Genomic DNA, 23,509 nt, shown 5'->3' with positions numbered 1-23,509 from the left:
GGAAGGTATCAGGACACCTCTCCTCCCGAATATGACCTTGCTTTTGGCCACCTCTTCTGGTTCTTTTATGGGAGCAGCGATTAGCGGTTTTTTTTTTTTTCTGTGCCCTTGAGCTGCCTCCTTTGTTGTAAAAAAAAAAAAAAAAAAAAAATTGATGGACCAACACACAGTAATAGATGGGCACTAACACCCACATCCACACAGTAATAGATACACTAACACCCACACCCACACAGTAATAGATGGACACTAACACCCACACCCACACAGTAATAGCTGGACACTAACACCCACACCCACACAATAATAGATGGGCCACTAACACACCCACCCACACAGTAATAGATGGACACCAACACCCACACCCACACAGTAATAGATGGGCCACTAATACCCACACCCACACAGAAACAGATGGACACCAACACCCACACCCACACAGTAATAGATACACTAACACCCACATCCACACAGTAATAGATGGACACTAACACCCACACCCACACAGTAATAGATGGCCACTAACACCCACACCCACACAGTAATAGATGGGCCACTAACACACCCACCCACACAGTAATAGATGGACACCAACACCCACACCCACACAGTAATAGATGGACACTAATACCCACATTCACACAGTAATAGATGGGCCACTAACACACCCACCCACACAGTAATAGATGGGCCACTAACACACCCACCCACACAGTAATAGATGGGCCACTAACACCCACACCCACACAGTAATAGATGGACACTAACACCCACACCCACACAGTAATAGATGGGACGCTAACACCCACACCCACATAGTAATAGATGGGTCACTAACACCCACACCCACACAGTAATAGATAGACACTAACACACACACCAACACAGTAATAGATGGGCCACTAACACAAACACCAACACAGTAACATGGCGAGGAAAAGCTGAGGAGCTCTCTTGCGGTAAATATGTGCCTCCCAAAATGGCGGGCCTTTGCGAGTGTCAAGGCAACCACTTTTCCATGCTTCCTGAACGAGCAGAGTGCTTGTTTCATTGGCCTGAACGCGCGTGAGGGAGTGTCGGCTAGTTGGATCGCCCTCGGCCGACCGCTCGTTCCCTCTACCGTATTCAGGGGTGCTTCAGAGCTTCAGCTGGTTGCTTCATTGAAGCCGATGAGAAGTTGCCTCTTAACCAGCCAGCGCGTCTACAGCCAGAACACAGCCAGACTCCACACCGGTACCAGATCGCTCTTCTGTCTGCTGCTCTTTCCCTGGGAAGTCGAACGGCGTGGGCTACCCTTCGACTCCCTCCAGTCTTCTGATTCCATCTTTTGAGAATACAAACCCGAGTCCCCAGGTACGTCTTAGCTAAGCTAGTGCTTCCCCTACATCTTAAAAGTTAATCACCAGTGCACGTATTAGTTTGTGGGGGATGATGCAAGCTAGCTAAGCGACCGTACGGGCCGGGGGAGTTATATGTACATTTGTTTGTCGGGTGTGTTTGTGGGTCAAATAAACTAGTTGTCTTTCAAGTGTTGTTTTGTTTGCATTCCACTCCTTGGGGGGCTAGATACCTTATTCCGGGGCTAACAAGGGCAGCGGAAGCGAGGACGTAGCTCTCTCGCCTTATCTGCCGCCCTTACAGCGGGGCAGCTGCATGAGAAGTGATCAGCCGATCGCTGCTGATGACGTCACGTGCAACCCCTCTATATACTTCATGGGTAGGCGGTGGCCGAACTGGTAGCGTACTGGGCCCACATTCACCGCGTGATGGACGACGCGGGTTCGAATCCCCACGCTACCACTCGGATTTTTCAGTCACCGCCGAGTGGCTTAAAACTACCCACATGCTGTCCTGAAGACCACCCATCAACCCGGACTCTAGAGGAAGCCGTCCAAGCGAATCAAGAACGAGTTCCGGGGGGGCAGCATGAGCCAATGCAAGATGGCGCCACTATAAACACTCGCCTGCGCCAGAACGGGCTGGGCCGACCATCAGGCCCCACCTGGAAGAAGCCTTGGGCCGACCATCAGGCCCAACCAGGAAGATGCCTACCGGCGCAACAGGCAACGACGTAAAAAAAAAAAAAAAAAAAAAAAAAAAAAAATACGGTGAAGTTATGATACTAGTTGCTTTACTGAAGTCACCCATAAGCCCTAAGGTACTCAAGGAACCATAAAGATTTTTTTTTTTACAAAAATTAAAGGAAACGCCCCAGTTAAGATTTTGAGTTAAGGACAGGCCGAAAATGTAAATTTTAGGTGACAGAGGTGTGTTGTCGAAGAATAGGGGAGATATGTTTGGAAGACTGTGTCGAGTTGATGGGTGGAGAAATTGAGTTTTTGAGGCATTGAACGACACAAGTTGCTCCTGCCCCAATCGGAAAAAGGAAGCAAGCGCTCCGCAGCGTCCAGCCTAGAGTCTTATAATTCCTGTTGAGAGGGTCTTCTGTCAATAGATGCTGCGTGGTGCAGAGTAGCCATCGGCGTAAGAGTGGATAGGACAGTATATTTTGGAAAGATCATCAATGAACGAGAAGAGATAAGAGGAGATAGAGCAGAGTCCTGTCGGACTCCACCGTTGATATTTTTAGGGGAGGTGATGCATTGCCACTAAGGGAATGGATGATGAAGCCCTTCCCATACCGTAGCATATTAAGACCAGAGCGCATCTTCAACTACCGACTATCCAGGGCACGGCGTGTGGTGGGGAGCGCCCTCGGAATCATAGTCAGCAGGTGAACACCATTTATTTCATTACTGTCATCCAATATAAGATGTCAAAGGTAAGATTATAATCTACTTTTCTTACCTCAACGAATATGCCCGAGTATAGAATAATCCGTTGCGAGTTTACAATAACCGTTTCGAGTCGCTACGACCACTCTATGGCTGCCGTACGCATCCAAAGTGCGTACCTCATTAGTGGCAAAAATTAAAACATGTTGAAAGTTTGGGTCGACCTCACGCATATGCACAACAATGCTACGAGTCTGATGATCATGTTGCGAATGTTCACGAGTGTTGCCAAGTAGGATGACGACCGTGCAACGAGTACCAAGTAAGCTGTACTCGGTATCACACTTGTGAATGTGTGAACGGGACTTAGCCTGTCAGCGTCATACCACGGAATGACAGATACCACTGCTTTCTTTCCCTACATCAAAAATCAATATGAATTCCCACTCATGGCGACAACCTACGCCTGGCAGGTCGGAAGCCCAGCGGTGCGAACCTCGTGGCGAAGAGGTTCCCGTCACTTAAGTGTCTGAGCATGACACCTTGGAGGTGTCTGTGCCCCCGAGGTCCGCTATTCTCGGACGGCCGGCGCAAGCACTCTGCGGTACCGGCACTGAGACGTTCGGAGCCGTTACCAGGACAGTTAATTAAGCAGGGACCTCTTGCACCACCTCAAGTACCGGCACCAGCCCATCCCTTCATGAAACACACACACACACACACACACACACACACGAATGGTAACTCACTGGGCGTGATGAGTCAGTTGTAGGAATAAAGTGACCCCAGAGACCAGTACGGCACTTAACAGCAGCAACGCCCACATCTTAAAGCGAACAAATAAATATATATGAATAAACGCAACTATATATATATATATATATATATATATATATATATATATATATATATATATATATATATATATATATATATATATATATGAACATTTATCAATATATCTGTCTATTTATCTATATATGTATGTATGTATGTATTTACGTATTAAATGAATGGAAAAAGGTCAAGGGTAAGCGGTGGCTGAGTGGATAGCATGACGGCGCCGCGTCCTGGCGCCCCGCCCGGTGCCACAAGCCGGGATTTTTCAGTCACTGTGGTCTAAGACTGCTCATATGCTGTCTAGAAGACTACCTGGCAACCTTGACTCTAGATTATCTCTCTAAAAAAGAAAGTTAACGATGAGCTCCGGAAGGTCAGCATGAGCCAAAGAAGATGGCGCCACTATAAACACTTGCCAGTGCTGGGGCCGACCATCAGGCCCTTTCAAGAAAGCCTATCGTCGCATAGGAGGTAACGAATAAAAATAATAATAATAAATAAATAGATAAAAAAAAAAATTAGAAAAAGCAAAACCTGGCGGATTTATCTCCTCTCTTGAAAATCGGTGTAACGTTAGAAATCTTATAATTAAAATGGACTACCTTGCCCTCCTGTTTATAAAATAGGAAAGTGAGAGGAATTATTATTTTTGTATTATTTTTTATTTATTTGATTTTATTATTATTTGATTTATTTAATTATCTTTTTTCTTTTTACGTGTTAGCCTATAGTGCCGGTAGGCTTTCTTATGGGTCCTGGTGGTCGGCCCCAGCCCTCATGGCACAGGCAAGTGTTTATGGTGGCGCCATCTTTTCTTGGCTCATGCTGCACCCCAGGAGCTCATTCTTGATTCACTTGGACGGTTTCCTCAAGAGTCCGGGTTGATGGGTGGTCTTCAGGACAGCATGTGGGTAGTAAGATCTTAGGCCACTCGGTGGTGACTGAAAATTCCAGGTGGTAGCGGCGGATTCGAACCCGGGTCGTCCAGAACGCGGTGAATGCAGGGCCCAAACGCTAACCGCTCAGCCACCGCTCCCAATTAAGTAGATAAGTAAATATACTATTTATTCCAGGACTTTTATTTGTTTCGAGGGAGTAAGGTGCATAAAGAACTTCATCGGTGGCTATTTAAAAACTAGGAATGGTATGATATATATTATACTCTCATTAATACAGTTATCAACGCTGATAGTGATAGCGACGGTCGAGTTGGTATTGAATAATATGATATTCAACTTGTTCGCAAAATGTTGGTTTGTAAAAGTGTTGAATAATCATGAGAGAGAGAGAGAGAGAGAGAGAGAGAGAGAGAGAGAGAGAGAGAGAGAGAGAGAGAGAGAATGGGGGGTGGGGGGTGCTTCACTAGGTACCAACGCATATTAGTCTTTCCTTTATTTTTTCATTCAAAACAAGAATAATATATAAATAAACGTAGAGAGAACTTTACCAAAGGAGTGTAAGGTTTGATGAAGCCAATGACGTCGGCCTTGGGGAAAGGTCTCGCGTACACGACAGACGTTTCGTCCATGTAGAGCGGCGTGCTGAAGTCCATCACCAAGTACCTCGTGTAGGAGACGCCGACAGGGGAGAGGGTCATATCCCACTCCTGTGCGGTGAAGAATACACAAAGGCGAAAGTATGTGGACGACAGAAGAGGCAAGGTGAGAAAAAAGACAGTAAATGAAAAAGGAATTACATGAAGAGGGAAAAGATGGAAATGGAATGGAATGGAAGGAAAGGATAGACGGGAGGGGAAGGGAAGAAAAGTGAACGTCATTATTATTATTATTATTATTATTATTATTATTATTATAAATGTACAAATCAAATTATAATGAAACCGTACTCCAAAGAATCTCGCACACCACACTGGCCATTTTTTATTGTATTTATCAGCAAGGATCTGAACTTGTCCACCCGGGAAGGAAGAAACTGGAATCGGTCTGAGGAGGTCCTTCCCCCTTGCTACCCAGTGAAAACATTCATAATATTGGCCGGCCACCTCCTCAATGCTCTCCGCACCCTCAGGAAGCAATCAATGTCGGCCCTCAAAGCATGGGCGGGTTTTACCAAATGCTTGTCCCCAGCCATACAGTCATTATATCTATTTATCATCATTCCGTCAGTTTTTATTGGGGTGCTGCGAAAACTTAACCTGCCTGAGATATTCAACTATAGACAGGCTCTCATGTGTATTTTGTGGCCGTATAAATCCGTTTACTTTAGATATTTTGGTAACATAAAGAAACACACGAACGAGTAGACTGATAGACAGACAACAAACAAATCATTATCGCCTTCCGCTCTACTAGTGACGCGTGAAATATTTATAATAATGTGTGTTCCAGCACGTTTCCCTGTGGAGAATCATACTCTTACGATGGCCGTTATTATTGGAGCAGTAAACTTTTATCGGATTGTATCAGCAGAGTCCGGAATTCCTCGGCGGGAAGCAGGAAACCCTCTTTTAAAGCATTTACGTGTTTTGCCAGACAACCTCCCATCCAGGTCAGCTTGCCTCTGGAATCGTTAAGGGTCTCGGCTCGAAGCACAGGCGGGTTTTCCATGTGGTCGAGGGACGCCATTCAGTTACTCTTTTTTATTCATTTATTCACCACCAATGTCAGTTCTTATCGGCGTACTTCTAAAAGTTAGCCAGTTTGAGATGCTCCCCTGTGGAAGCTTTCCTGTATATATCAATTTGTTATTTAGATATTTTTGTAACGCCTAGACAGACAAATTTGTTTGTCTGTCTGTCTAGGCGTTACAGACCGACGACGAAAAATTATCGCCTTCTCCGCTAGGCCAAGACGGACGCTGATAACAACAACAACAACAACAATAATCATAATAATAATAATAATAATAATAATAATAATAATAATAATAATGCAAGGACATGTAAGGAGCTTTTCGACAAGTTGAGTAAAGGAGGAGGAAGGAAACAAAGTCATCTCAAACACATCCGTGATTCCTTCCTCCTCCTTCACTCAGTAATAATAATAGCAACAAGAACAAGAGCAACAACAATAAATAATAATAATAATAATAATAATAATAATAATAATAATAATAATAATAATAATAATACCAACAATAAGAAGAACAACAAAAATGATAATAAAAAAGAAAATAATAATGTTACGAATGTGCTGTATGTGTATGATTGCATGTGTAATGTGATGAAATCGTAGCATGATGCAATGTTAGCTTAGCATGGTGCAACTCAACGTGTTGGGACGAGAGACAGAGGGGAGCCCGCGGCCGGTGGCCGCCGGGCAGTGGAGTTACGAGCGAGAGGCGCTGAGGGGCAGTTGAGGGTAGGGATGGGCAAGAACCATTAATTTGAGTACCGGTAGTACCGGTACCGAAAACTCAGGTACCGTTAGTACCGGTACCGGTACCCGAAGGAGTATTTTTTTAACTTGACTTCTGATGAAATTCCCAAATAAATTTCCTGTAAAGAAAACTTTCTCTCTCTCTCTCTCTCTGAATGAAGTGAATATTTATTTTTTCGATACAAAAATAGCATGTATAGTTATTATGGATGTATCTAATAACAATAACAATATTTATTAGAAACATAAAAAAGAAAAAGAATCGGACATCAAGAATTATCCAGTAACTCCAATAAATAAATAAAATAATAAAATAATGGAAACGGGAGCTGTGATGGAAACGAAGAGCAGGACAAAATGGTGGGAACTTGGGGAGACGGTCAGCGAGGCAGTGACTCAGCGTCTCCACACAGGGCCCATACCGCGTGAGGCCACATGGAGGCGGGCGAGCGCCGAGCGTCACTAAGATCCAAACGGTACCGGTACTAGCGGCAATGCTCAGTGCCGAGTGATCATGACGCTTCCCGGCACCAGGTACCGGTACCGGGTGCCGCGAAGAATCGATTCTTCGCGGCACCAGTACCAGGTGCAGCCTCATGATCACTCGGTGCGGAAGCCTCATGATCACTCGGCACTGAGCATTGCCGCTGAGATATCCCTCTCTCTCTCTCTCTCTCTCTCTCTCTCTCTCTCTCTCTCTCTCTCTCTCTCTCTCTCTCTCTCTCTCTCTCTCTCTCTCTCTCTCTGAATGAAATGAATATTTATTTTTTCGATAAAAAAATAGCATGTATAGTTATTATGGATGTACTCGATCATAGTCTAATAACAATAACAATATTTATTAGCAACCTAAAAAAAAAATCGGACATGAAGAATTATCAATAAATCCAATAAATAAATCCGAGCAATCTGGTACTGGTACCGAGCAATCTGGTACCGGTACCGTACCGTTTAGCTGGTGCCGTTAGTACCGGTACTGGTACCGGTACCTGCCCACCCCTAGTTGAGGGTGGCGAGCGGAAGCGAGTGTCAGCAAGACGCGTGTCTGGGCTGGCGGGGGTTCAGCTGTGTGCGAGTCTGTCGTGCCTCTGTGTGCCTGATTAACTGTTCTGTGCCCTTGAGAGTTGCTGTACTGTGTGAGGAACCTGTCATTAAACTAGAAATTAGTGTTGCACATGTATCCTTTGTGCCCTGCCTCGTGCCTCCTTCCCTCGGTGTTCTGTGTGGGCCGTTGTCAATGACCGGTGCCCATGTGATTGTTCTGGGGATCACGCCGCCTGCCTGCCCGTGGATGGTGTGTGGTGTGGGGTAGCGTAACAATAATAATGATAATAATGTGTGTGTGTGTGTGTGTGTGTGTGTGTGTGTGTCTGCACTTACCCGCCGCTGGAACTCTCCCAGCATGCCGGTGAAGGTGTTGTTGTCGAGTCGTCGTCCCCAGTCCAGTCCTTTCGGCGCAGCCACGCGGTAGCTGACGGGATGAACGCGGTAATCTTTACAAATAAAAGTAACATCTTTTACTTGATGCGACGGCCAGCATTAGGAGCCTCGAAAGTCAAGGACAAAATATCAACTAAGAGGGTATGGTGTTAAAAGAGTTAGGTACTCTAAGCCTGAAATTCTGGAACAAGGTAGATGGTTGAGGAATAGGGTATCCCAGTGTCTTCGTTTTATATTTCTGGCCAGTGCATAAATGTTACATTTAAAAATGCAGCTTATCAAAGATAAACTGCATGTAAAGTAATGCAATAGCAGCAGGAGCAGCCTAAGAAGAAGCATCAGTAGAAGAAGTACGAGTAAAAGAAACGGCGTCGGAAGAAAAAGCAGCGGCGGAAAAAAAACAATAACGCCGCAAAAAGAAGAAGCAACAGCGACAGATGAGGAAGCAGCGGCGAAAGAAGAAGCAAGAAGAAAGAAGAAGCAGCTGCGACTGACGAAGAACCCGCGGTAAAAGAAGAAGAAACAGGGGCGGCAGAGGAAGCGACGGCGGAAGAGGAAGAAGAAGCAGCAGCAATGGCGGAGAAGAAGCAACGTCAGTGGAAGATGAAGAAGCAGGAATGACGCAAGAGGAAGCAACTGCAGGAAGAAGAAGCAACGGAGGAAGAAGAACCTAAAGTGACGGAGGCAAAGCAGCGGGAGAAGAAACAACGGCGTTAGAATAGGCATGGGAGGCAAGAATGACCAGTTGAAAATGAAAAAAGCCTCAGCGGAAGAAGAAAAGGCAGCGGCGGAAGAGGAAACAGCGGCGGAGGAAGAAGTAACGGCGGAAGAAAGAGAAGTAGCAGCGGCCGAAGAAGCAGCCTCAGCGGAAGAATAATGCTGGGGTCACACATTCCCGAACATGGCCCCGATTGCTCCCGAAGAAACGTTTAATAGTAGTTGGCAACCGATTACGTACATCGAATGGGTATGTAACGAAATTCGAAATGAAAAATGTGTAAGTTCGGTAGGGTTGCCACGAGGGCCGGGAGAGGCCACGAGGGTCGGGAGGAATTTTGGCGCGAAGCCCGCAGCCCCGACCGCTTTGAACTGCACAAAACGATCGGCCCGCTTGCCCCAAATTGTCATTCATCGTGAGTTTTTCCCGAAGTTCGGCGCTATATTAACGATGATCTGAACATCGACGCCGAACATCGTAACACCATCCCCGAACTTCGGGGTGGCACACCGAAGTTCGGGGCAGAGACACGTCAGTGGCGGCACGACGAATTTCGGAAATAATGCCGAAGTTCGCGAGCAATCTGGCAAAAGCGCCGCTCCTTTTGTGGCGCGTAAAAGCCGGCAAAAGCGGTTGGGGGGTATATAAGGAACCACGGCGACCCTTGACGACATTCCTCTCACCGGAGCCGAACATCGCACACCACAACACCTCTCTCCAGCCAACTCTAGCCCCTTCACCGCCTACTACATCAGTCCCTGTGTGCCACCCTACCATCCCGTGCACCATTGTACCATGATGAGGAGGATGGAAGTTAGGAAGCTGCGGAGAGCCACAACCACTGCCAACACACCCACCTCGCAGGCAGACGACCCCACAACAGCAACCTCTACAACCTTCCAGCCTGCCGACCCCACCACATCCACCATCACCACAACTATGGGGGAACCAGAGAGGACACCTACACCGGATCATTAGACAACACCTCTGTGGGAAAACACCACCATCCGACTCTGACCCAATGGCACCCACGTCGACGTAGAGGAACTTGTATGCTGAGTCAGCAATGGCCAGGAGAACAATTGAGAAAAAACTTCTTATAATTGAAGTAGTATGTGCCACCAAGGGAAGGGTTGCGGAGGCGAATATGTTTCCCGTCTATAGCACCAACACAATGTGGAAAGTTCCAGCGTTCCTCGAAACCACGGGCGATTTCTTTCCACTCATCAGGGGATTGGGGTGTCCTGAGCTCCTCGTCACCATACACAGCTATAATGGCCCGGCAGGTCTCTGGTACTATCTGGCTTATGGTGTTGTGGGCAACTCGAAAGGAGTATTGTAGACTCTTGTAGGAGTCCCCCGTGGCTAGGAAACGTAGGGTCACGGCCAGGAGGAATGGGTTTGCGCCACCAGGTACGTTTCTTCTCACTGTAGGGCGTGACACGTTCCACTATCTCATCGAATAGCTGGCGGTATATCCTGGTGAAGTTCTTGTACAGTTCTGGACACTCTCGGGCCAACTCTTGCATTAGGTTGTCGTAATGGCCATATTCTATTCTTTGTTCCAGGTAGGGCCGCACCCAAACAGATCTAGGCTTCCTCGTCTTCGCTTGCTGCTTCTGTTGTTCGTCTTGCAGGATTAGGGCCTTGGCTATTGCCACTCGTTCAATGGCGTCGATGTAGTTCAGGAGGGCGTACACTACACGCCTGTTCGCCACGTTATTGGGTGTTATTAGTGACATTATCATGTCAAAGTCCTCCATGGTGAATGACCGGGAGATGTTGCTGATACTGCAGGGGAACTGAGTGCATGGTGTTTGGGGGATTCCTGCCTTTTGTAGTTGCCCACTTTAGCTGGCGACATACGGGGTGTCACTACGAATGTTTCCGACATTCGGGGTGTGGCAAGAAGGGTCCGGACACGGTCAACGTATATCCTCTGTACTCCGTCGATGTACGCCCTCAGCTACGAACATCTTGTGGGGGCGTGGCCTGGGGGTGGCCTGTTGTCCCGAAATTCGGGGCGTACATCGTGACTCGGTTGCGAACTTCGGAGACGCCATCGTATTGCAATACGATTATGATTCGATCATCGTTAGCTATCGGCGCTAGGTGCTCGACTTTCGGTAGGTGTTGGCGATTCACATGCATCGGGGAACCATCGGGCCCTATAACAGTAGGTAGGAAGACACCTACCGAACGGGCGCAAGCCACTCCCGGTGAGGTATATATGGGAGGTGAAAAGGGAGCTGAAGCCCTCCAAAGACCCTTCCCATGTCCTCACTAACCGTTTCCCTATTGTTTCACCAATACCGGAGAGTAGTTCAATATGCTCTCTAAAGACAGATCCTCTCTCTATCCACACCACACTACATTCACACAACATACACACCCTTTTCCAAAATTCAAATTTCAAAATGGCACACCTTCACCCTGCCTCGGAGTCCCCGCCTAGGGGGGGGACCACAAATTCCCCCAGGGAGGACTCCCCTTCTGGCTGCCGACCCGAGAGGTGTCTTGATAGCTCCTCGAACCTCTTTCTTCTCAATTTCTGCAACATTCGCGGTCTTCGTTCTAATTTTCATTCTGTGGAACACCATCTCTCTCCCTCTAAACCTCGCCTTCTCTTCCTCACCGAAACACAAGTTTCTGAGGCTACTGACAGCAATCTCTACTCTGTTCCCTCCTACTATCTCTATCCTAAATTTCAATCCAAAGCTGGATATTGCGCCTATGTGCGCAACGACATCACTTGCTCTTGTGCCCACAACCTTGATTCTTCAGAATTTTCCACTATCTGGCTAAGACTTCATTGTCATTCTATTATTAAATACATCTGTGCTGTTTATCTCTCACCTAACTCTACTAACTATGTAAAATTCTTTGACTAGTTGAACTCTTAAGTGGAGCACATCTTGATCCACTCTCCCTTCGCTGAAATCTCCATCCTAGGAGATTTCAATGTTCACCACCAGCTTTGGCTTTCATCCTCTTTCACTGACCAGCCTGGTGAACAAGCCTACAACTTTGCTATCCTCAACGATCTAGAGCAGTTGGTCCAGCACCCTACACGTATTCTCGACCGTCTTGGAGACAGGCCCAACATTCTAGACCTCTTCCTTACCTCAAACCCTTCTGCTTACTCTGTCAAACTGTTCTCTCCGTTGAGCTCCATCGATCACAACTTTATTTCTGTGTCATGTCCTATCGCTCCTGTACACCCTCTGGACCCACCGAAGAGGCGATGATTCTGGCATTTTGCTTACTCTCAGTGGGACGACCTGAGGATGTACTTTTCCGATTTCCCGTGGAATGATTTTTGCTTCCAGGAGCGAGACCCCTCTGTGTGTGCTCAGCGCATCACAGAGGTGATTGTCTCTGGAATGGAGGCATACATTCCACGTACTTTCTCTACTCCTCACGTTAAAAAGCCTTGGTTTAATCACGCTTGTTCTCGTGCTGTCAAAGATAGAGAGGCATCTCACAAAAGGTACCAGAGCCTTCGAACTAATGTTAACCATGAACTTTACATTTCTGCCCGGAATCGTGCCAAATCTATTCTCCGACTAACCAAAAACTCTTTCATCAATAGAAAATGCAATAGCCTTGCTTTCTCTAACTCTTCCCGTGACTTCTGGCATCTAGCCAAAAACATCTCCTCCAACTTCACTTCTTCATCTTTCCCTCCACTCCTCAGTCCTGACGGCAACATTGCCGTCTCATTTATCTCTAAGGCTGAACTCTTCTCTCAGACTTTTTCTAAAAACTCCACTCTGGACGATTCTGGGCATATCCCTCCTACTCATCCCCCCTCTGACTCTTTTATGCCTGTTATAAAGATTCTTCAAAATGATGTTTTCTATGCCCTCTCTGGCCTCAATCCTCAGAAGGCTTATGGACCTGATGGTGTGCCTCCTATTGTCCTTAAAAACTGTGCCTCCGTGCTGTCACCCTGCCTGTTCAAACTCTTTCGCCTCTGCCTGTCAACATCTACCTTTCCTTCCTGCTGGAAGTATGCCTTCATACAGCCTGTGCCTAAGAAGGGTGACCGTTCCAATCCCTCAAACTACCGTCCTATAGCTATGTCCTATTACTATGTATATATATATATATATATATATATATATATATATATATATATATATATATATATATATATATATATATATATATATATATATATATATATATATATATATATATATGCGCCCTTGAACTGTAGCTGGAAAAAAAAAAAACTCCCAAATGAACAAAAAATCACGGATTTTCACGTTCGGGAGCAATCGGGGGCCATATTCGGGAATGTGTGACCCCAGCATAAGAAGAAGCAGCGCAGGCGGGAGAAGAGGCGGCGGCGGAAGAAAAAGCAAGAGCAACAGAAGAAGCAGAAATGGGAGAAGCAGCGACGGAAGAAGCACCGGCAGTGGAAGAAGACAAAGTCGCAGCGGCGGAAGAAAAAGCAGTTTCGTCAAAAAAAAGAAGGAGCAGCAGTGGATGAAAAAGAGGAAGAAGCAGCCCCAAAAGAAGAAGCGGCATCGGCGGAAGAGGAAGCAGCGGCGGAAGAAGAAGCAACGGCGGAAGTGGAAGAAAAAGAAGCGCAGACGAAGAAGGCGAAGCAGCAGCGACGGGAGAGTAAGTAGTGGCAGAAGTGGTAGGAGCAACGACGGAAAAAGAAGCAGCATCGGCGGAAGAAGCAGCGGCGGAAGAAGAAGGAACGGCGGAAGAATAAGAAGAAGCAGATGAAAAAGAAAAAGAAGAAGAGGAAGAAGAAGCGACGGCAGATGAAGCAGAGGCGGAAGAAGCAGCAGCACCGGCCGAAGAAGAACCAACGGTCGAAGGAGAGGCAACTGTAAAAGTAGTAACAGCGGCGGTAGAAGCAACGGTGGAAGAGGAAGCAGCAGCGGAATAAGAAGGAACGGCGGATGTAAAACAAGAAGCTGTTTATGCTTTGCTACAAAACAAACAACAACAAAGTCATGACGTTGCTATCAAGGCAACAGTAGACAGATGTGAAGAACTCAGATTTACTCCTGATCCATTTGTTGTAATCACGTATATACTTCGAGACATCTGCCCTGCATGCTGTTCAAACAGCGGAAAGTTCAAAAATTTAGTCTTGTGCAGAAATATAAAATATAGAATTAAAATCAAACATTTCATTGATATGTTCGATAACCTAGCACTTCTACTCTTGACTGACGTTGAGGAGGGCAGCGTATCATTTGAAAAATACAACTTCTGAACTTCAATGACATAATTATTTGGTAAATATCCCTTCAGACACACAAAGAAACTTAAGGGGAGCGTCCACCATGTCTTAAATAATTAACGTATGGTTCTGATTATATTCATGTGAAATGTATGCCTATGAGGAAGTAATAAACGCTTACTTTCAAATCTATAAGTCGATGCATAATAGCAGGAAAAAATAAAATGTACTTTTTTTTAACAAACTTCAACTCGAAATTCCTCTCTCATCTAATGACCTACGCTGCTGAAATAAATACCAAAGAAACCTAAAGCAAAATCCAAAAGATTCATCATGGAAAATTCTTCAATTTTGCTTTTGTTGAATGATGAGATTTTTTTTCAATTTTGATGGTGAATCTAAAGATATTATACTTTTCCGAGAATTGTCCCTTGATTGTAAAGAAAATTCATGATGAAAAGCTTGCGCTTCAGCTCCTCTTTTCAATGATGTATTTTCAATTAAGATCGGTCAAATAGCGGCGACGGAATTTCCGAAAAACTGAATTTAATCCTGTTTTCTAAAACGAGTTAAATTCCGCGGATTTATAGAGTTCGCTCTTTAAATCTAGATGCCTTCGCGTTTGGTATTCTTTACTGAATTGCAGTTTTATCTTTGTTTTGAAGGACTTCGTGTGTCTGATGGTGTCCTCTTGGAAATCGAGCCGAAATGCGAAAATAATCTCTGGCTCCTCCGGGTTGACTGATGTATGTGTCAGCTCTGCTGTCTCCAAGGCCATCACAAATGCTAGTTTGCCTCAAGATACCATACGAATATTTTTTTAGGCTATTTTCTACGCTGAAACATGACGATGTATGGACCTGAATGAAAATAGCTTTTGATTTATTTATCTTTATTTTGTTTTTATTTTTTTGCTCTTTATTTTTTTAAATTTCCTTTTATGTCACTTGTCACCCTATAGCACCAATAGGCTTTCTTGAGGGGCCTGAATGGTTAGAAAGTTTCGTTTAGTCGACGCAACATATGTGGTCATATGCCGGAGAGAGACAAGAGGGGGAAGGAATTATAGGAGAAGGGAACAGATCCCAGGAGACGGGACACAACCCCCGATTAATACCTGGTACCCATTCACTGCTGGGTGGACAGGGGCGTAGGGTATCGGAAAAGCCGCCCAAATTTTTCCACTCCGCCCGGGAGCCTGAATGGTAGTCGTTCTCGTTCCCAGCCCGTCATGGCGCAGGGAAGTGTTTTAGAGTGACGTAAGTGACGAGCGGAGGAGGGCGAGGGGCGGGAATTCAGCCATAGCTTGGTCATTTTTGCTTATTTCTTCATAATATTTTGCCACAACGTAGCCGAGGCGTGTACGAAGACGTGTGATTTTTTCAATTTTTTTCGATTGTTTTGAAATATTTATGGCGGACGCTCCCCATAAACTCTTATCAAATAGATCAATGAAAGACAGGAAAATGTCCGGAAGGGGAAATAACCAGAGGGGAATATGTTCAGGGGGAAAGCTGTCAGGGTGGAAAACATCCGGATGGTAAAATATCCATGGGGGAGTATACCTGGCATCCGTTCATGATACCATGCACCATTCACTTGCGGGGGCGGAGATGTAAGATTACTTTGAAACCCATCAGCAGAGCGAGCCACGTTGACTGCGGTGAGTCGGCAGAGTGGCGAGCCGAGGGGTGAGTGGAGCAGCTAGCGACGAATCTCATCCGAGATCACGACCGAGCAAGATGTACATACTTTCAAGAATAAACATACAAAGTGAACAGTGTTTGACTGGACCTTACCCCCCCCCCCTTAAACTTAGACTTTAAAATGATAATAAAATGTCGCCTCCACTACGAATATACAATGCAGAAATTACTCATCTATTATCATTCCATTGGCTTTCCTTTGTGGAATTGTTTTAGTTTATATTTTATAATAGTAAGAAACCTTTGCTGAAATTACACATAACTTTATACAAATACGACTACGGGAAGCTGGAGTCAACTAAAGTAACTGTTGAAATTGCCGCTTTACAGTATTATACGTTATCCGCATAAATTAACGTAATATTCAAGAACAGACCGATGCACGAAAACTTATGGTGCGTCATTTACGTCTTTCAGGCCGAAAAAAAATTATAGTACTTGCCAGAATTTGAGATGATGAGCGATGATATTCATGATGTCCACCATGATTCCCGTGACATTGTAGGGCGGCTTAACCGAACTGGAGTCGATAAATGGCGGCCACTGGAAAGATACAAAGTTCATCGTAAAAGAATGACACATCTTGACCGATCAAGACATCACCGGGAGAAAATTTCATTATTCCATTTTGGCGTTTTCTTCTATTCGCCCTGTAACAGCTGCCTGTCACAGAGATCGGCTTGTGCTTCGCCGAATGGCTAAGGACTAATTTAACTACTACTATACTTCTTTTATAGTATATTTTTCACGTAGAAATCTGTATAAGACACTCACACAACATCAGTAATTCCGTGTAGTTATTAAATATTTCCATGTCTCAAGTGGTATCTCCGCCCCACCCGCGCCGCGCACTTGCTGACTAGCAGCTGCGTGTACTAGCCTGGGATGACCTGAGTCATGATTCGGAATTCCCAATGAATTTCCTAACAGCCAATCCCCATCGTCTCCTTCTGAATATCTGTGTGAATATCTATGTAAATCTATGTAAATCTCGTGCGCGCATGCGTCAAACCTAAAATTTTCACACCATTTTTTTTTTTTTACATCTCTGCTTGTAGCGCCTGTAGGCTTTCTTCAGGGACCAGGTGGTCGGGCCAAGCCCGTCATGAAGCAGGCAATTTTTTATAGCGGCGCCAGTCATGCTTGGCTTATGCTGCTCCCCGGAACTCATTCTTGATTCACTGGACGGTTTCTTCTAGAGTCCGGGTTGATGGGTGGTTTCTGGACAGCATGTGGGTAGTCTTAGGCCACTCGGCGGTGACTGAAAAATCACAGGTGGTAGCGTGGGGATTCGAACCGATGTTGTCCATGGCGTGGTGAATCCGTTGCCCGCATTCTCACCACTCAGCCACTGCCTACCCTAGTGCATTGATGCATCTAGCCAAGCTAATAGAATGCTGGGCTTCATTAAGAGAAAGCTGTCATTCAAGAATAAAGATGTAATACTTCATCAGTACAATAATTCAGTCGGACCCCGCTTGGAATATGCGGTACAGTTTTCGTCTCCCCATCATGCAAAGAACATTGATAAATTAGGTGTGCAACGTAGGGCAACAAAGACGATCCCTTCTTTGCGCACCAAACCATACGACGAAAGACTCTTCCCTTCAGTTGTTCTCTTGAAAAACCTCGCGCGACCTCCGAGGAAAACTGATAAAATGTTTCAAAATACTCAACGGCTTTACGAATGTGTACAAATTCAAATTGTTTTTGATCGGTGAGATGTTCCGAACGAGAAATAATGGCACAAACTTAAGTGTAAACAAATAAATTCAGACCGCACCCAATTTTTTATTCATCAACGTTGTAGAGCGAGAATGGAATAAACTCCCACCTTCAGTGGTCCAGTGCAGCACGACTGATTCATTTAATCTTGTGTGATCTGAATATCTTTATAAATCTATATATGTAAATCTCTCTCTCTCTCTCTCTCTCTCTCTCTCTCTCTCTCTCTCTCTCTCTCTCTCTCTCTCTCTCTCTCTCTCTCTCTCTCGACTTAGCCCTCTTTTTTTTAAATATTCAATCTTTTTTTTAATAGTCCTCTCACATAGATCTTCATTTAATGTGTCCTTGAAGAAAGACATACAGTAGTCCCTTCTGATTGGAAAGCTGATAACGTCACACCAATTTCTTAAAAATTCAATCGATAGGAGCATACGCCGGGGGACGCGTGTCCTCGTCCACCCTACGAAGCCAAACCCGGGGCTTCTACGGGAAAGTTTCCATGTCGGCCCTCTTGATATCTTTAGTACCTCATGGCAGGATCTTACAACTTTTTCAAGCTACGATCTCTGTGGGCGTCCACTTGGCTTCCTCCACTTTTCTCTTACGTAAACAGTCTGGTGAACAGGCTCAGCTTCTAGGCTGGGCTCCAGTTGGGTGATTAAGAGTGGAACCAATGCTCATGCCGGACCAGAAGTAGATGTGCCTCACTTCTCCATTTTCTTCCTTTCACTCCTCCATCATCACCCACTCCTCATTTTCCTCATAACTAGTAATTTGTCTTAACTTAACTACTCACGGGCAGAGCTGCCATGAGAAGGCAGCCATCGTCTGTGTTTGCCTCGATGGTCATGTCATGCGGCGCTAGAGCTGCCCCCAATGTGAATCAGGCTGTGGTGGTGTTGTCACAACTACAGTGTTAGACCTGTAGGCAGAAGGCGTCTGTTTGCGCCTGCCTAAAGGTATCTTTTCGTGCCAGATGCGCCGCCTAACGGGGTTTGATTGGTGAGTGGCGGCAAAGGTAGGCCAGATGTGATTCATATGGCTCTGATTAATCACGGCACCGTGGATAATATATGTAATCACGGATGTTTTTGATTAGGTTTGTCAGTAGCAATAATTCTTTCGTGGCATTTCTAAACGAAGCTTTCTTCCCGTTTTTTCTCCATCCTGACTTCATCTTTGACCTTACTCTTCTTTCACATGACCGGTCAGCAAAACATGATGTACTTTGTTTGGCTTTGTCGGTCGAGGTGGTTCTTTTAAGGCATTTCAAGCCGATATTCATTCTCTCTTTCTATCCAGCGTCTCTTTCTCTCATTTCTTTCTTTCACGCTAATAAAAAGGCAGATCAAGTGCCGAAGGGAAAATAAAGAAAAGTACATAAAAATGATTATCAGAGGCGGGGGCTGATCTGTTAGCTTGTCGGCGCCACGTCGAAGAGGACGAAGGCTTGTGTCGCGCCCGCCGACACAAGCGGGTATTTTTCAATTATGGCCGAGTGGCGTAAGACTACCTGAAGACCATCTATCTACCCGGACTCAAAATCCTCTCTCTAAAAGAGAGGATCAAAGATTAGCTCCGAGCGACAGCGTGAGCCAAGCAAGATGGCGCCACTATAAACGCCAGCGACACAAGGGACCTAGCCGACCCTCTGGCCCCACTAAGAGAGCCTACCGGCACGATAAGCCAAAACGAAAAAAGAAAAAATATCTACTTTTCTTAAATATGCCAACAGTGTGTTAGCTTTAGCAATATTTTATAATAATAAACTCACGACCCATTGGGAAACACCTTGGCCGTGCAAACATATATATATATATATATATATATATATATATATATATATATATATATATATATATATACATATATATATATATATATATATATATATATATATATATATATATATATATATATATGTATATATATATATATATATATATATATATATATATATATATATATATATATATATATATATATATATATATATTGCTGTCAATATAGGCATCAGGGCACACAAAAAGAAAACAATAATAAAAAAAAGCTTGCTACTCGCTGCTCCTAAAAAAAAAAAGGTGGCCGAAAGGAAGATCAAATGGGAGGAGGTGTCCTGATACCCTCCTCTTGAAAAGTTCAAGTCGTAGGCTGGAGGAAATACAGATGAAGGAAGATTGTTCCAGAGTTTACCAGCGTGAGGATGAAAGAGTGAAGATGCTGGTTAACTCTTACATAAGGTTTGGACAGTATAGGGATGAGCATGAGTAGAAAGTCGAGTGCAGGGGCCGCGGAGGGGGAGGCATGCAGTTAGCAAGTTCAGAAGAGCAGTCAGCGTGGAAATATCGATAGAAGATAGAGAGGCAACATTGCGGCGGAATTTAAGAGGTAGAAGACTATCAGTATGAGGAGGAGAGCTGATGAGACGAAGAGCCTTAGCCTCCACTCTGTCCAGAAGAGCTGTGTGAGTGGAGCCCCCCCCACACATGAGATGCATACTCCATACGAGGGCGGACAAGGCCCCTGTATATGGATAGCAACTGCGCGGGGAAGAAGGACTGGCAGAGACGATACAGAACGCCCAACCTCGAGGAAGCTGATTTAGCGAGAGAGGAGATATGAAGTTTCCAGTTGAGATTTTGAGTTAAGGATAGACCAAGGACGTTTAGTGTTGAAGAAGGTGACAGGTGAGTGTTGTCGAAGAATAGGGGATAGGTGTTTGGAAGATTGTGTCGAGTTGATAGGTGGAGAAATTGAGTTTCTGAGGCATTGAAGGACACAAGGTTCCTTCTGCCCCAATCGGAAATGATAGCAAGGTCTGAGGTTAAGCGTTCTGCAGCCTCCAGTCTGGAGTCGTGTACTTCCTGTTGTGATGGTCTTCTATTGAAAGAAGTTGAATAATGCAGAGTGGAATCGTCGGCGTACGAGTGGACTGGACAGTTTGTTATGGAAAGAAGATCATATATATATATATATATATATATATATATATATATATATATATATATATATATATATATATATATATATATATATATATACATACACACACGAGGGGCGATTAGAAAGTAATGACAGTTGTAGCCGTAACACGAAAACCTTCTTGAGCGCTGGGAGTGAGCGCGGAGCGAGAGGAGTGGAGTGTTGCATGTCCTGACGTGTTTAAATCTGTCGCCGCTTCTCTGGCTTTTGTCTTGTTGTAACGGGCGTATGCGTCAGTTTTGGTTTTGCTCTCTGACCGGAAACAGTAGATTTCTCGAAAGAAAGCTGTAGGTTCTACACTTTCAGTATGTGAAAACTGGGGAAGAAGGCAACAGATATTCGAGGGGAATTATTGCAAGTTTATCCTGAATCTACTCCATCACTTGAAACTGTTTCCCGCTGGATTCACGCTTTCACAGCAGGAAAAACTGAACTGAAAGATGAACAGCGCTCTGGACGCCCTTGGACATCTGTGACCAAAGCAACAATGATCCGTGCGCGGTCCGTCATTGACGAAGATCCAACTATAACTCTTAAGTTCTTATCCTTGGAGCTTGGCGTCAGTTATGGGAGTGCACATGACATCGTGCATGAACATTTAGGGCTTAGGAAAAAGTGTGCTCGATGGATACCCCAATTGCTGACGGAAGATCAAATGATCGAACGGGTGCGAATTTGTCGTCTCTGGCTAGCGGAATTTGAGCCAAATGGACCGAAACGGTTTTTGGATGTTGACATTGGAGATGAGTGTTGGATTTATTTCTTCACCACCCGAGACAAACAGTCCAACATGGTGTGGTTGGGTGATGAAGAGCCTCGACCTCAAATTTTGAAGGAAGGATTTCGCAGTCGGAAGCGCCTTTTCACCATCTTCTTCAATTCTCAATGCGTGGATGTGATGCCCCAACAGTCTACTATCACAGCCCACTACTACACCGACCAGGTCCTTCCGTTCTATCTCTGTTGTGGTAGACGGTCATTGTTCTTTCCCTAAACCTATCAACAGTGGTGTTCCACAGCGCTCTGTTCTATCATCCGCTCTCTTCCTGTTATTCATCAATGATTTTCTTTCTATAACAAACTGTCCAATCCGCTCATACGCTGACGACTCCACTCTGCATTATTCAACTTCTTTCAACAGAAGACCCTCTCACCAGGAATTACAAGACTGGAGGCTGCAGAACGCTTAACCTCAGACCTTGCTATCATTTTCGTTTGGGGTAAAAGGAACCTTGTGTCCTTCAACGCCTTTAAAACCCAATTTCTCCACCTATCAACTCAATACAATCTTCCAAACACCTATCCCCTATTCTTCGACAACACTCAGCTGTCACCTTCTTCAACACTAAATATCCTCGGTCTATCCTTAGCTCAAAATCTCAACTGGAAACTTCACATCTCCCTTACTAAATCAGCTTCCTCGAGGTTGGGCGTTCTGTATCGTCTCCGCCAGTTCTTCTCCCCCGCACCGATGCTTTCCATATATAAGGGCCTTGTCAGCCCTCGTATGGCGTATGCATCTCACGTGTGGGGGGGCTCCACTCACACAGCGTCAAGGCTCTTCGTCTCATCAGCTCTCCTCCTCTTACTGACAGCCTTCTACCTCTTAAATTCCACCGCCATGTTGCATCTCTTTTTATCTTCTATCGATATTTTCATGCTGACTGCTCTACTGAACTTGCTAACTGCATGCCTCTCCCTCCAAGAGTTAACCAGCATCTCCATTCTTTCATCCCCTTCAGTGGTAAACTCTGGAACAGCCTTCCTTCGTCTGTATTTTCTCCTGCCTATGACTTTACCTCTTTCAAGAAGAGTGTATCAAGACACCTCTCCATCTGAAATTGACCTCTCTTTTGTTGCTGCCCTTGAGTTATTATATGTGCTGAAAAAAAAAAAAATATATATATACTATATATATATATATATATATATATATATATATATATATATATATATATATATATATAAATATATATATATATATATATATATATATATATAACATATATATATATATATATATATATATATATATATATATATATATATATATATATATATATATATATATATATATATATATATATATATATATATATATATATATATATATATATATATATATATATATATATATATATATATATATATATATATATATATATATATATATATATATATATATATATATATATATATATATATATATATAGGGCAGTTCAAGGGCACACAAAAAGCAAACATTAATAAAAAAAGCCCGCTACTAACTGATCCTACAAAGAAAGATGTGGCCGAAAGATCTGTCAGTTTCGGGAGGAGAGGTGTACTGATACCCTCATCTTGAAAGAGTTTAAGTCTTAGGCAGTAGTAAATACAGATGAAGGAAGGGTGTTCCAGGTTTACCAGCGTGAGGGATGAAAGAGTGAAGATGCTGGTTAACTCTTACATAAGGGTTTGTACAGTATAGGGATGAGCATGAGTAGAAAGTCAGTGCAGCGGGGCCATGGGAGGGGGGCATGCAGTTAGCAAGTTCAGAAGAGCAGTCAGCGTGGAAATATCGATAGAAGATAGAGAAGAGAGGCAACATTACGGCGGAATTTAAGAGGTGAAGACAATCAGTATGAGGAGGAGGCTGATGAGACGAAGAGCCTTAGCCTCCACTCTGTCCAGAAGAGCTGTGTGAGTGGAGCCCCCACACATGAGATGCATACTCCATACGAGGGCGGACAAAGGCCCTGTATATGGACAGCAACTGTGCAGGGGAGAAGAACTGGCGGAGACAGTACAGAACGCCCAGCCTCAGGGAAGCTGATTTA

The 23,509-nt window shown here is 44.5% G+C and overlaps 1 protein-coding gene across 4 annotated transcripts in view; it reads right to left on the bottom strand.

The window, feature by feature from the left end:
- Positions 1–23,509, bottom strand: part of LOC126992873 (glutamate receptor 4-like) — a 100,680-nt gene that overhangs the window by 58,220 nt on the left and 18,951 nt on the right. Inside the window, exons 1-5 of one of the 4 annotated variants that reach the window (XM_050851698.1) lie at positions 18,508–18,698; positions 16,429–16,529; positions 8,294–8,384; positions 5,023–5,181; positions 3,485–3,561 (exon numbers count right to left, since the gene is read on the bottom strand). In XM_050851698.1, the coding sequence (XP_050707655.1) occupies positions 3,485–3,561; positions 5,023–5,181; positions 8,294–8,384; positions 16,429–16,529; positions 18,508–18,561 (482 nt within the window). In that variant the 5' untranslated portion in view covers positions 18,562–18,698. Of the gene's footprint in view, positions 1–3,484; positions 3,562–5,022; positions 5,182–8,293; positions 8,385–16,428; positions 16,530–18,507; positions 18,699–23,509 lie in introns of those variants that run through there. The other 3 variants (XM_050851709.1, XM_050851712.1, XM_050851719.1) reach the window with 3 other exon arrangements.

This window comes from Eriocheir sinensis, chromosome 7 (genome assembly GCF_024679095.1).
Source record: "Eriocheir sinensis breed Jianghai 21 chromosome 7, ASM2467909v1, whole genome shotgun sequence".
Lineage (NCBI taxonomy): Eukaryota > Metazoa > Arthropoda > Malacostraca > Decapoda > Varunidae > Eriocheir > Eriocheir sinensis.
The sequence above is the reverse complement of the archived record's forward strand: the minus strand, read 5'-3'. Positions and strand labels throughout refer to the sequence as shown.